This window comes from Drosophila tropicalis, unplaced genomic scaffold, assembly GCF_018151085.1.
Source record: "Drosophila tropicalis isolate 14030-0801.00 unplaced genomic scaffold, ASM1815108v1 contig_1009, whole genome shotgun sequence".
In the NCBI taxonomy this organism is placed as follows: Eukaryota; Metazoa; Arthropoda; class Insecta; order Diptera; family Drosophilidae; genus Drosophila; species Drosophila tropicalis.
The window spans coordinates 1,033,500-1,049,222 of NW_027172367.1; the positions used below are offsets into that span (position 1 = coordinate 1,033,500).

The 15,723-nt window shown below is 40.8% G+C and overlaps 1 protein-coding gene across 1 annotated transcript; it reads left to right on the forward strand.

Moving 5' to 3' along the window:
• Window positions 1–12,826: 12,826 nt before the first annotated feature.
• ttm3 (tiny tim 3) lies at window positions 12,827–14,341 on the forward strand. Its single transcript, XM_068303050.1, has one exon. The coding sequence runs from the start codon at window positions 12,853–12,855 to the stop codon at window positions 14,050–14,052; it is 1,200 nt and encodes a 399-aa protein (XP_068159151.1). The 5' UTR covers window positions 12,827–12,852; the 3' UTR covers window positions 14,053–14,341.
• The last annotated feature ends 1,382 nt before the right edge of the window (window positions 14,342–15,723 follow it).

Consider the following 15,723-nt stretch of genomic DNA (forward strand, 5'->3'; position numbering starts at 1 on the left):
GAAAGATGTGCAAATAAAATATTTTACAAAACGGACAACGAGGACAACTTTTTGTTGGTGGTCCTGGATTGTTAGTTGGACTGGGTGATGGCTGGTGGTCCGAAATGCGAACAGAGCATGTGGAGAAGAGGTTGGCGTCCCTTTCTGTGTCGGTGTCGGTGTCGGTGTCGGAAGGACGACAAACAATGGCAGCCGTAGTGGCTGCTTGATGGGGGATGCTCGGGTTGGGGGCGTTGGTAGAGACACTGCATGGTAGCATTGTCAAAATAAATCAATCGGTTTTATGTTGTTTTCTGGAATTTTTGTATGTTTTGTTATTTTGTTGCTCAGGATGTCAGAAAGCTATGGTGTGGAGCAGAAGAGTCTGGAGGAGTTCAGCTTGCGGTGGCATAAATCAGTTGGCCGTTGGACACATTTATGAAAGGATAAACCGAACAAAGCGCCAGCACATAAAAATGCATAAGTTCCCCAAAAATTGTGTAAATAAAAATACATATTTAAAATCGAATATATGCATGGAAGGGGCTCCACTCGCCACTTATTTCTGATTTATCTCGAAAGGAATTAAGATGTCTCAAAAGTTCTACGGGGCAACATTAAAATATTATCCAGCCATGGGTTGGGAGAGAGCTCCTGTCAAGAAGGCCACCGCCTTTTTGGAAGTCTTCTCATAATCGTTCACACTACCTCTGCTCGAGCACAACTTAGGCCATGTGGTACAGTAAAAGATGAAAGAGGGGAGGCCGATGTGGGCATGGTGACAGGGTTGAAACTTTACGGCATCTCTTTGGACGCGTCTAAAGTGATTTCCTTTTAGGATTTTCAAAAAGTTTCACCCAAGGTAAGTAAACACAACACACTCACATACATGACTCTGCCTCCCGATCCCGATTCCAATCTTTCGAATGCAAGTCCAAAGCTCTCTCCCATAAATGTTTCCTCTAATGAAGCAGATTTCACAGGCGCTTTTACTTCAACTCTTTTAATCCCTGATAACTTTTCAGCAAGTGACTTTCCTGAACTCGTACACACTCACACTGAGTGTCCAAATTCATCATCTCTTTGCTGGGATGTTATGTGACCAAAACTAAGGGATTTTCTTTTTAACGTAAAACTATAGACTGCAGCTCGTGAAGGCGTCATTAGTAAATTAAAAGTTGATTGTGGAAGGGGGTTGGACACTTACTGGTTCAGCATCTTTGTAAAAACTGCGAATTCTGATATTCGTATCTTAAGTTAGGCCCACGAAAACTTAGTCGACCAATTTAACATGTTCCTGCCACCAATTGCCTACGTTTTCCAACACTTGTATAAGACATAACAAGCTACCACATTTTGGATTCTTACAATTAGACTTAAAAATTTAAATTGTCTGAATTGTTAGGGGATGGTCGTAATATGTGAAAAGTTTCAGAAATATTTTAAAGCTAATTGAAGGATAGCAATACTCCGAGTGTACAAAGAGGAAACGAAAAAAAGAACCAAAGGACCAAGGTGGGGGGTGGAAATAGCTGGGAAAACTTATGTTTTTCCTGGGCGCCAACGAAATTTGATTATGTTCGCGGTTACAGTTCATTCGTCGTATGAACCATGGAAAATTGACATAAATTTTTGTTGCTTACCTTTTCTGAAACTCAAACTGCTATGGGCAGGCTAAGGAAGGAATAGAATTTATGAGATCAATTAAATTCTGAAATGACCGAAAAGTTGTTTCGGTTTTTAATTTTCATAAATTTCACTTAAATGTTTATTCTCCTCCCCCCCTTTCGGCTGCTTAATGTGTCAAGTTTCGTTGCTAGAGAGAGTTACTTAGTTATGTAAATGATAATCAGATTTTATGATGATTAGAAATTAGAAATTTTTGCTGGGGGTCAAGCATGAGTATTTATTGCAAATGGGCAACACTAGAAAAATCGCCCACAATCTGCTCATAAGGAAAAACAAAAATTAAAAGAAGAAAAAAAGAGAAAACGAAGAGTAGTGAAAAAAGTGTCCGAGCGAAAGTAAATCAAATGTAAATCATCGACAGCCACAGACAAACTTTTCCAAAGAGGAGCACAAAATGAAATACAACACATTTTGTGGGGAACCTTTACAACTAAATGCGGATAATCTGTAAGTTTGCCTTTTGCCGAAATTTATGTGAAACGGGTGGAGTCACACCCAGCCCCAGTGGCCCATGCCCAAGTCCAAGTCCAAATCCATGCCCCACCCACAATCGCAGGCCCGTCCTCATTGGGGTCCTCTTACCGTCCGTTGATGTTGCTGCTGTTGTTGTGCTTTTTCTTGGTGTCCTGTATAGTTTTTCCTCTCGCATACACTCACACTTTCTCTATGTCTATGCCGAAAAACGCAGGCCGCAACTAAAACATGCGCATTCAATGGGATCCTTTGCTCCTTCTGCTGCAATTCATTTCCAAGAGGCGGTCGGGTGAGTGGGCCAACTACGTATGGGTATGTGTGCGGAGATTTACCGTTTTATACTTGACATTTCCAAAAGTTTAAGTTTTAATTTATGACACCGCCACTTTCTATACGGGACGACAAGCTAAATATGAGCGAATAAGGGGCGTCGTCCTTAAACAGGATATCTCGCAGCCATTGTCGTTAGTTCTTGACTTGTCTTTAGAACGAGCTTGATTGTCCCCATAATCTTATTCTTGGCTACAACCTCATTTCTGTAGATATTCGCCCTCGACACATGGTCATAGATTCGTGTTTGGTCCTCGTCCTGGCTTTCATAGGTGGTCTTAATAAGATGGCGATTAACAAGCCTGTTGTGTCCACCTACAGCTTATCAACGGAACATAGTTCTACTGGGGAAAACTGTTTGTTGAGTCCTGACAAATGTGTTGGGTTGTGGAATTGAAAAAACAAATCCTTAAATACTGATTTTACATTTTCATTTTATTTATCAAAATTTGATGAGCTCTTCGCAGTTTTCTTTTTTGTTTAAGCAAACAAATTAGTTAAATTTAGACAGTTTCACGGAGTTTTATTTAACGTAAGTTGTATTTGCAGCTAGTCCAAAATTAACTAATAAACACAACGGAAACGGAGTACACAAATTGCCGACTCTTCTTGAACCTTGCCGTTGCCCCGGGGGAGGAAAGACCACTGGCATACGGTTAATAGGCACGGCCGCGAGTTCTTGGCTCAAATTGAAAGTTATTTAATGCAGAAGGCATGCGACGAGGCCAACGGTGGCAAGGCAGGGGCGGGTCTCCTCGGCGTGGGCCATGAGGATACGGAAATTGTTACACGACGCTGTGGGCCAGGAAAATGGTAAACCACACAACAGTTTTTCTTTTTTTTTTTTTTAAATAAGATTCGAAAAGTTTATGCTTTTGGCTGTCATGACGTGGGGGGAAGCTGCAGTCGAAAGGGGCGACCTAGACCTGGACCTCTTCGAGAAGAGGCCTTAATATTTAACAAGCGGAAGGAAGAGGAAACCAAAACAGCGCAAGTGCTGCTCAGTTTAATCTGTTTCCTGGTTCAAACCGGCAAGCTGATCCGCGCCATATTTAAATAGACAATATTTATAGGCAAAACTTCACTTAATTCCAAAGAGACAAGTCAACTTTCTAGACTCGACATTGTTTAGTCGGAAAAATATTTGGTTAATAAAGAAATTCATTTTAGAAAACAAATGTTTTTGCTTTCTCTTTGAGTTTCCACTACCAGAGAACCACCAACAGAGAATTCTAAATGACAAAAGTTCCTCAAAGAGTTCAAGAACTGATTTCTAAAAATATTAAAGACAAACGTTAAATAAATTTAAGAATTTCTGGCACGCGCATTACGACGGCCATAATAGACCGTAATAGATCTCGTGCACTTTCCAGCCAACGCCACAAACTATTTTATTTGTTTTGCACATTTTTGCGAATGAACGCGCACATCGAGGCAGAGATGGAGGAGACTGGAGCACCAACTGCTGCAACTACACAAACAGAAAGCACCAGGAAGGGAAGATGAAGTTTACTTTATGGCCCACGCCCTGCCAAGCAAAGGAGCAGGAAGACGACCAAGAAGCCGTTCCACACGTGTGTGTAATCAAATAATTTACCAAAAATCGAGAAATTATTACGAGTGAATTTTTACGAATTCATTTTCAGTTTGCACAAATCCCACAAAAGGAATCCAACGGAAAGTTGTCTGCAATGTATGCAAAGTGGCTCTCCTTTGCCAGGATGTGAGGATTTTGTGGCGCATTGGCGGCATGCCCCCGTTTTTGTTTATTTCTTTGAGATGCCTGCTCTAGCCTATAGTTTGACTGCCTGCACCATCATACTCACAACGGAGCTGCATTCCAAGTTCGAGAAGGGCAGGGGATATGACGATACGTGTGGAAGCCTGGATGCTTGGGTTCCCGTATCAATTGTGTGTGATGGTCAAAAGTCATTTCAACAACACTAAATTATTATTATCTTCAAGAAGTTTCGCATGTTCGACAATCCTGCAAAAGTACTCTGTTTGTATGAGAAACCCAACAGGGGAAGCCGACCATTAGTGTTCATGCTTACTTTACGGGTGCATGGCTAATAGCATGGAATGTTTGATGTTTCCATAAGACTTCTGAAAATGCGGTCCTACTTCAGCCTCTATTATTTAACTGGGCTTTGCCGAATGCATTCAGTGTATTCTCGAAATGACTACCAAATTACCACGACTTATTACACGACTTGGTTCACCATCCACTACAAGTTTTCTGTTCCACTTTGATAAACTTATTCGATTTTGCATTTTAAGTCCAATCTTTACTTAATAACCTTTTTGAGTAGGTGCAACCCTAAGGTATGAAAAGAACAAAAATGATTTTTCCGTTATGAAATTCAAATTTCATTTAATTGAAAATGCAATTTCTGGTGGATTACATAATCTAATTGGCTCTAACAATTTCAACAGAAGCTAAGTACCAATGCCAATTACGAGAGAAGGGACATCAAGAAATCACTAAGCCCTAATTGGAGGCACTTCTATTGCAGGATAAGAGGATGCCACCGAATAAAAAAACACCAAAGCCAAAAAACGAAACACAATCACAAACCGAAAATGCAACTCTATACCATTTGCAAATGAAATTGTTTTTTGGCCCAATGCTTGCGGTCTAAGCCATTTGCTTTTTGACTCATTCCACAAATGTTCTGGCTAATTTTCTCTCCAAAATCGCTTAGTTGTTATTAGATATTTTTTCTACGTGAAGCTTTTGGATTATGGCAGCTGGAGCTAAGTGCCGCTAATTGAAATTTCGTTTGTTGTGCAATTTAATTGCGGCTTTGGGTTGTCTCTTGAATTGCTTTGGCATTACCCCTTTTTAATATCTGCTTGTGTTCAATGTTGGTATTTTTTCTGTATTTTTTGGTGTAAGACAATTAAAAGCAACTGTGCTCACATTTAGATTTAGGAAGGTTCTTCTTTGCGTTTTACGGGGAGTTCTCATTACAACCGAATGCCAGTTATTTGATTTTAGTTGTCTCCCCCGACTGACGTGACATATAAGTCTTTTAACTAAATCCCAAAGACTTGACTTGCCGTTCCACTAATGAATTAATGACAGGGCACCAAGATAGTTAGAGTTACCTGCTTCCCTTTCAGGAACGTACCGGAGGAGTATCCTTTGTCAATATTCATTATACGTATGCATACTTTCAGGCGCTTGACAAGCTAGCCGCAGTCATAAAGTTGCCAGAAAACGTCTCATAAAACGTGACGATAATCATAATTGATGTGGGAAGGGAGTGTGGGTGTGGGTGTGGCGTGAGGGGGTTGTGCTTCTAACCAAATTGTAATTTAGTTTGTTTTAGCCTCCCTTGTTGTTTTTGCCAAATTAAGGGTAAAATTGTTAATTGAAATTTGTGTGTGCTCGGAACTGGAACTGAACAAGAGCATCTCATTCTGCTCTCTTCTGCTTATATCCCTCACTTGGTCCAGGCCAGGTCCTTGGCCAATTTATTTGGTGTCCAAGGCAGCGGCAGCTGCGAAAGATTTCCATTTTGGGCCACCGCCATGGGCTTCTAATGATAAATCAATGCAACATATGGTCATGTAAGAGCAACCTTTGGCTCACTGTTGTAAATTTTAAATCAATGTTGTTGCACATTTTTTTTTTTTCGTGTTGATTTTGGTTTTTGGTTTATTTGCTTTCCTTTTCCTAACGCACTTTCCACACACACTCGCACGTAAGCTCGACACACACACACACAGACGCATACTCTTCCTTGGGTGGGCTCGTAAATCCTGTGCAGCCATCGTCGTCTTTGGCTCACCAAAAGTCTCCACGCAATCCATTATTGTATTAATTAACAGAAACAGGATCACCAATCAGGCGCTTGATTAATGATGTCACTTCGGCATCGTAAATCTCGATTTGAACATGTGCAAATTTCGGGATGCAAATATGTAAATGGGGGAGATGCGCCTCGTTGGCCAATACCAATCCCCAAACCTAGGTCTCGTGTCCGCTTGTCCTGTTGTCCTTCTCGCCTTGGCGTATGCTTTGTGTGTGTGTATTTTGAACGTAATCATACATCAGGATGCTGGGATAGGCAAAGGAAATACTTCCGGCGGTGCCATCCTTCCGCTGAAACAGTTACTGTGCTGCAGAACAAGGACAAGAAGGATGCATTAGGAAATGATTGTGTTGCCAGTCACAGCCACCGGTTGATTCAAATGCTGAGCTAATATAAAGCTTAACAATCTTATCAAAATGGATACGTCCCCTTTTAAGCCAAAGTTGCATGGCCGAATCGTTGGCCATGGAGTCTAAATTGATTCGAATAATTAGAAACCAAGTTGATTCACATTGGCTCAGTTTCAACCATGCTGTTTTGAAAATTTATCAATTTTTAAAGAATTGTCATGACATTCCAAGTATTTGTTGCATCCCTCCCATAGATGGAGGTGTTATGGACAAAGGGACAAACATCGCAGTCAACTCTATTCACGTTGTTACACGGTGCGGTACTCAAATATTTAAATGAATGTTTTGCTGCACTCATCCATTTATTCACGCACCATAAACTAAGGACGAATTTATTTCAAGGGACATTCGCAAAGTACTACAATAAAAATAATAAAATTAATGGCCGAAGCTTGTGATGCTAGTTGAATTCGGTGTTTGCATTGGATTTCAATGTACGGCCGGAGGTGGAGGCTACTGGAGTACAGGTAGAAACCGTTACCGAATTAAATATGCAATACATTTCAAATTTAGATCACATGCAGGAGGAGATTCAGAGCGAAGTTGGAGCAACCGCGGCCAAAATAATTTCAGCCATTTGCCAGATTTTGAGTGCAGCTGCTGCCCTCTGCATAGATTTCGCATTGCCAATGCATTGTAATTTACGCGACAATTGCAATAAACATTAGTTCATTTGTTACGCAATGTTCTGTGCCCAATTTCCCCCCAGCCCCGTCGCAACGCCCCGCCGACTGGCTTGGTTGCCAGTTGTATGTGGCTGGCATACATTAAATTAATTACTCATGTTATTATTTTGGCCGAAATGAAGTACGCAACAATTTATATTCGCGGCTACATGAGATTAGAAGTACCTGCGGTGACCCGCTCTGTCGACTGCCCACCGACAAGCGCTCCCATTGCCCTCAACCACGTTCCTGCTGCAACCATTTTGCGTTATTAGTCAAAAATGCACCAGAATGTACAATTTCGAAATCAAAATGCTAAAATTTATCCCGAGTGCATCTCTGTTAGCAATTAACGCAAATTTATGATCAACTAATTTTAAAAGTTCCTCGTCCTGTGCATAAAATAGCAATTAACTCTATGCACACACACACATACACACATACATATAAGGCAACCAGTCTAAAAGACTGCTTCCAAATGTGACATCTTTTTTAAGCAGCTATGGTAAACAGCAGTTCCACAGATTAGCCCGATCCACTTGGTTCGGGATTGTTTTACTATTCTATTACTTGCGGACTTCCTTCCAATTAAAGTTTAGAGTCTAGATTTTTGAAGTTTTCTGGTTTAGATTGTTCTCAGTGAGAGAATGACGGGTCTGTACCAACTGACCCTCTCGTCTTTGAGGTAAATGATTTAAATACCGAGCACTTTTCTTTTGCAGATCCTTAGAGTAATCGATTCACAAGCACTCCAAACAATAAGCTGTCTGATTTTCAAGCATATACTAATATTTATGTAAAACCTTTGCAGTTCATTTCGATCTCAGTAATCAAGCGAACCACAATAATATCACTTCCCAATCTATGATGGGATTTGAATCGCTCCAATTCGGTGGTGAAACCCGCTCCGATCTCGAAGGAGAATGTCCACCGATGAGGTCTCGGTCGGCCAATATTGAATACGTCCTGGTCCTCTCCTTTTTATGGTTTTCTTCTGGAAATGGGATAGGTGGTGGTCACGTGGCGACTGTGTTTATTGCCGGTTAGTCGTAATTGAGGATGCAATAACAAGATTTGGCTAGGGCGAGGAATGCCCCGGAGTCAAGTGCATACACTCTATGATAGGTAATTGAAGATGGCTAGATATTAGAATATTATAATATTATATTTTAAAGTTTCCTTCCAAAATCTTCCTCTCCACCTAACCGTGAAAACAAGAATTGTGGAATCTTGGAGTTCGAATCGAAATCAAAATTATTTTTCTCTGATCCCTTATTAATTAATTAACTTTTGTTGAACTAAACTTAAAGCCAATGAGTTCTTTTTGTTAAAGGTACTGAACTTTAGGCCAATGGTTCATATGTATCTGCGAGCCTGTGAGTACACGTGTTTGTGTGTGTGTGTGTGTGTGTGAGGGTTCGTCTGGAGTTTTGTTTATGCGGCTGTATAATGTCCTTATGGCCCTTTTTAGTGTAACAAATTACGTCTGCAAACGCCACTCACTTACCAGAACCCATTTTCATCTCCGGGCTGCAATCTTTAGTTTATGGCGCACTCACCATCATTTGTCCATGGAACTCGTTGCTCGTTTACCGCATCGTAATGTCACTTCAACAAATCACACCAACTTGGTCCATAAATTGTTTTGTTAATACCAATTAGGCAGCTTCGGTAAAGAACTTTTTAACGGGCAAACATAAGCCATATTGATTTTCTTCACGTCAATTGCTGAGAATTTCGTAAGGTTCATTAATAACCAGATTCGCCCACACTTATGTGACGTTACTGTAACTGAACTTGAGGGATAAAACAAGTCCTACCAGCGACAGTTCATTAATAATATATTTATAATAAGAAATAAAAATTTCACTGTACTACTGTACAGTATGCATTCAATAAAATGATTTGTGAGACACATAAAAACTACGCATTCAAAATGGGATTGGTTATTTACGTGCCAGCACATCCCAGCTGGTGGACTATGGGAGTGAATCAAAGGAACGTGGATGTCGGACGATGTGAGAGTGTGCGGCAGCACTCGCCACTTTGGGGCGAGAATTTATGGCAGCTTTTTTCAGCTGCAGGTATGCGCTTTTCCGGCTCCGGCCAAGCACTTAATTGATGTTGTGTCGCGTAAATTATAAACAAAACAAAGATTAAAGTGGACTCTAGCTGGGGGGACAAGAGCTGCTTCTTTCGGTTTGGTTGGCGGATGCGGAAATGCTTTCATCGCCAGCGGTGTCCCATAAAGAAAAAACCACGCTCAGCCATTCGGTGTGCCTTTGTAGAACCATTTCCCCACATACGCCCTACCCTAGGATACGCATCCACATACTGAAGAGGCTAAGCAGGAGGTCAAGCGTAAAAGTGGCGCGTTGGATCCGGCCGGATGTCCTTCCGACCCTCCTTAGACCGCGGACCAGAAGTGTTCTGCGCATGCAAGTTTCGTTTTTTGCATTGGAAAGTGCCCTCCAAGTGGTCTCCATTGAAGGTGGCACTATACTTATTCCTGAATGTGGTCCTCAGTTGTCTAATACGGCTTCACCTGTGCCACAAGAGAGAAGAGAGGAGGTGAACTAGACTTTGCAGAAACAAAGTGCTTTTAATTGTAAATATGTTCTATGACAGGTCAATAAACATTTTCCATATTCTATCGATATTCACTTTCAATCAAAGTTTACCAAAGTCCTAAGGAAGAAATACCTATCTTACTATATATGATAAACAGCGGCCCCTCGGTTAACGATTACAATTTTTTTGGTACACAAAGTTTGGTAAATGTTTACTATTACTACTCGGGCCCAAAACGCGCTTAAACTACATAATTTTGGTATCAAACGAAAGAGAAAAATTGCACGAGCACGACCTCAGGTGCGCCTTGGCGATTTATTTCGTAGTTTTTGAGTAATTAACAAAAGAAAATTAATATTTTTAGCGGGACTATAGCTAAAAGTAGCTTTTTCCGGCTAAAAAAAGCTGTTCAATTTTGAGATGGTGTTGCCGAATGCCGAATTTTGGATACTCGAATACGCGGGCTTTTTGAATCTTTTGTTAGCACTATTCTCAACAAACGAAAATATTGTTGAGTTTACAATATTTCTTGATTTTATGGAACAAATATAGTTTAGAATACAATATTCGGCTGCCAGAGCAGCCGAATATTCCTCGACTTTTGAGTTTAGATTAAAATATTTGGCTACCAGGGCAGTCAAACAGCGCGCCAAATAAAAAATAGCGTTTGACAACACTGAAATCTAGCTTTACCCGATTTTTCCACTTTTCAACACTGAAATCTCGAGTAGTAATAGTAAACATTTACCATCTTTTGTTCGCACTATTCTCAACAAACGAAAATATTGTTGAGTTTACAATATTTCTTGATTTTATAGAACAAATATAGTTTAGAATACAATATTCGGCTGCCAGAGCAGCCGAATATTCCTCGACTTTTGAGTTTAGATTAAAATATTTGGCTACCAGGTCAGTCAAACAGCGCGCCAAATAAAAAATAGCGATTGACAACACTGAAATCTAGCTTTACCCGATTTTTCCACTTTTCAACACTGAAATCTCGAGTAGTAATAGTAAACATTTACCCAAAGTTTTGCTGAACGAACAAGGCTTCGGTTAACGACCATCAAAAAAGCTAGAAACCGAGTATACCTCATGCAACACTGGCTAGTGTGACCGTTTACTTGCAAGGGTATACAAACTTAGGCGTGGCGGAGGTTCACCCCGGCCCTCTGGTTTCATTTTAGGCATCTTCTTCCGTACAATACATATTCAGCTCCTTAAAAGTGTTACTACTTTTGTTTGTAAATGTTTGTTTCATTCCATAACAGTTAAAAGTGAAATGTAATATCCACCTGGAACGTCTCGCTTAAGGGGCAAGATGCTACAGCGAATGGAGCTAGTTAACTGAGTGTCCACTGTACTTTGGTTGCTTTCTAAGAATTTTGCCAATACTAAAATATCAGTGTTACGATATGATATACATATAGACACTAGAGATACATATGTACATATATCGAGTATGTAGTTTGGGAATGGCTTTATTATATGGAATTAAAAATTCTTATCAATAGTGCAAAAAATTGTAATGAAAAGACTGCTGGGAGGAAACTCACAGTAATTGGTGTTGCCTTGCCACTTCCACCATATTGATCTCGGTTGTGGATTTACATCTTTCCTGCTCGTTCTTTGTGTTTTTGTTTCATTTGAAAAAGTGATTAAATTTAACAGGCAACGAGTTAAATTCCAAAATCAGGAATTATTTGGAATGCGAAGGACAATTGCCAGTTGGAAGCACATAAAACAAAACAGTGACAAAGAAACAAGCAGACAACGGACAGCAAACTGTGGGCAGATGGCGAGAAATCTGGGGCGAGAAGGATATGCAGGACAGACGAGTGCTACTCAAAATCTGTGCGTCTGCACGCATTACATACGAATTACGAGAGTCGTTGGGCAATTGCAGTTCATTGTTATTTAATACGTCGTCGCAGTCGTCGTTGTCCTTGTCGTTGTCGTTGTCGTTGCCGTTGCCGTTGCTGTTGCTGCTGCCTTTGCCGTCGCCATTGCCGTTGAGGACGAGAGAGAACATGGAGCTGGGAAATTATACTTTATGCCAGGACACACAGGATTTGCAGTAGAAACAGCAGCCAAACAGAAGGCAGACGGCATGACACTGATTGCGATATAAACGATTGTCAACGTATCCAAGTGGATTATTACCTCATGCCAATTATCATATCAACGATACACAGGCGTAGGACACACAGACACACACACACACACACACACTCATGCACACAGACATGCAGGATGCAGGACACGGCTGACAAGTGGCATACAGGAAAGGGACAGCCAATGGACAAGCTGTAACGTTCTCGACCACCTCATCGCCTCCCACACAAATTGACGAGGCGTTGATGCTGTCGGCAGCTGGCTGCCACATGCCCCTTCTACCCAGGTAGACAGTGACCAAATTGCATATACAATTTTAAATGGATTTTGATTGTTTATGACATTTCGAGAAGCTGACTGGCCAGTCCGCTGCTAGCCACTGATAATGCGCCATTTAAATAATAACAGGAAGGCCAAGTAACGATTGTCCAGCCCTCAATGGAAGCTCAATTTGTGAAATTAAGCTCAAGCAAATAATTTGCATAAGTGTCAAGTGTGATCGCCTGAATCAAGGAGGCTCACTACCAAGACCCAGGAACAAACACAACCCTAAAATGTCTTTAAGATCAAAAGTGCAAATATTAAAAACTTAAATAATGTACCTAAATACGTCAAGGATGTTGATCCACGCCTGGGCCACCCCATTTATTAGTCAGGCACGATTATAGTTGACATGATTAAACCTTATGAAATCTCAAAATGGGAAGAAAAACGTACACCTATTTTTAAGAAAATGAATTTCTCTGATTGATTCACTTATGTTCTCTTTTTTAACTCATTTATTGATAAACTGAAAACATGTCTCGAAAATATCGAAATTTATTGAAAATTTCTGTGATCAAAGACTATACAAGTTTTGGCATTTCAGACTTGGTTAACTATGGCACATGGATGCAACTGTTGCAGCACAAAAACCGACGGGGCTTAGAGACGTGGTCCATAAGAAGAGTCGGAATCTTCCAGAATTGGTGGCGTAGCTACCGTAATCCTAAAAAAACATCAAAATCAGTGAATGAATCCGACTCCAAACGTAATGGTGAGCCACAGATTACCAATCAACCTCTAGATGCATCAGCTTCTTCACCCGAGTCACTACCTACAAAAATGCTAGTTAGTAACTTTCAGCGAAAAAGACGGATATTTGGATCCATTTTATTGGGGACGCTGAGTAGTTGCATCCTCTGGGCGGTGTATGAGCTGGGGAAGCCTGAATTAGATCAACGTAGCCAACCCATTGAGGATGAACTTAGCGAACTCCCTTACCCACAGCAGTATCTGCAGAGAATGTGGCGATCTCTGCATTATTACCAGAAGATGTTGGAGGAGCCACTGCCCACCAAGCTGCTGCCAGATGAGTTGGAGCCACCGTACATTCAACCACGCTATTCGCTGGTTCTTGAGATAAACGATGTGTTAGTCCATCCCGACTGGACTTATCAGACCGGATGGCGGTTTAAAAAACGTCCTGGTGTTGATTACTTTCTGCAGCAATGCAGCAAGCACTATGAGATATGTGTGTACACCTCAGAGCAGGGAACGACTGCGTTTCCCATATTAGATGCTCTCGATCAGTTCGGCTTCATTCGCTATCGGCTGGTCCGAGATGCCACTCAGTTGGTAGATGGACAGCACATTAAAAACCTTGATCGCCTTAATCGCAATCTTAGCCGTGTGATTCTAGTCGACTGGGATCGAAAGGCTTCACCACTGCATCCCGACAATACTTTTGTCATGTCGCGCTGGCTTGGCAACGATGATGATGTGCAGCTCTTTGATCTTGTTGCCTTCCTGCAACTAATTGCTGAACACAAGGTTGACGATGTGCGGGAGGTCCTCCATTACTATCGTCAGTTCGATGACCCCATTGAAAAATTTAAAGAAAATCAGCGGAAACTGCTTGAACAGAAACAGGAGAAGTCCGATGCAGAAGTAGAGGTCAAAAACAAATCCTTGTCCCGACATTGGACTTGCGGTTTTATGGCTTCATGTGCAAACTAAATGTTTTGGAGATACTTAATATACTTGATGAGAAGATTTTAGGACTAAATTCATAGAAAGAACCAACGAATCTCGATGGCATTCCTCTTACATTGCGCATTTGAAATCAAATCAAGCGAAGGGAATAAATTTTGATTCCCAGAAGTTCGCCTGTTCTTTTAGCTGATGCCTATCCTACATTACTTATGATGAATCATGGAAGGTATCAACAAATATTTCAGTGTAAATTAGATATATTTGTTATATTTGAAACACTTTACTTATGTATTAAAACCAAATACCTTCAAAATGATTACATATGTATGTACATTTGATTCCATTTTACAATATTTCGGGATTTTTCAGTTCTAACAAATGTTATCTATCGTCTTATCCATTGAAAATATTCACCTCAGCGTCCGAAAAAGGAAACAATACAAATAAGGATATATGTAAGTAGAGTTGCAGCCCGGACTTGAATGGCTCCCCAAGCCATGGACTCGCTGGCAATTTTAATTTTTAACGAAGCATCTCTTGTGAAGTGTTTTGGAGGAGGAATGTGACATTTTCATGACAAGGTCTACCACTGGGGCGCGATGCTTTTCATTAGGGCCAAGACGGACAGGTGAAGCAACTTAGGTGAGGTGAAGCAAGCTTTGGAAAGTAATTTGGATTTTAATTAAATATTTATTACTGTCGGCCAGATTAATCTCGACAAAAATCTACTAATAAAATAACCAAATGGCTGGCAAATAACTTCTTATCAGTCAGCGTGGGGGCATCAGTGAGAAAATTAAAGAATTATCCCAAGAGATGTAGGTTGCGTGCTGCAGCCTGAAAATCGAATCGAATCCCTTCCCTTACATGCCACCCCTTAACTACGACCCTACCTTGCTACGAGCGGGCTCGTTTAGTCGATCAAAAGTTACGAGCTCATCTTAGATTGGACATTAAATGGACACTAAAATATTTTCCATCTGCACGCAGCTCTCAGCCCAAAAAAAAACAGAAAAAATGTAACAAAATGAGAGACCAACCCCAAACCGAGGAACAAGCGAAATAAATGTCATGAAACAACTCATTGACAGGCACATAAGGACACTGGTTTTATGGGCCACAGATATGACCAAAATATATGATTACCATGTGTCCAGCAACATGCAAGCTCGTAAATAGGCATTTTCTCCGCTTTAGTTCTCATGGACATGGGACAAGGGCCATGGTCAACCCATGGTCCCCCTTCCAATCAGTAACTCCATCTTGTGTTTTCCCTGACTTTTGTTGCTCGTCCGTTGGCTTGGGTTATTTAGCAAGTGATCCAGGTGGGACTTGGGAATGTCACAGGATTGCAAACAGTCATAAAAATCAAAATAGAATGAAACTTATGCGTGATGTTTCAATTTCCTCCCATCGAATTTTGTGCTTTTCCTTCTTTTACATTTTTATGCGGCATTGCTAATGAGGAATAAAAATGAACGTGCCATTTTCACAAGTTTTAAATTCGATGCTGGGTTGGTTTGAAAAACTGCAGGCGGACAGACTGACTAAATTTTCTCATCAAATGTTATAGGCCAATACTTTCTTCTATCGCGTGTTAAGGATCTGCAAAAATATTAACCTGGCTTTCGAGTGAGGTGAATGATGCCCCACAGTTGGTCGAATGGGCAGAGCTTTATTTTGGCAGTGGCTACA

Excerpts from the sequence above, each read along its gene's own strand:
- ttm3 (XM_068303050.1), top strand. The coding sequence starts at position 12,853 with ATGTCTCGAAAATATCGAAATTTATTGAAAATTTCTGTGATCAAAGAC.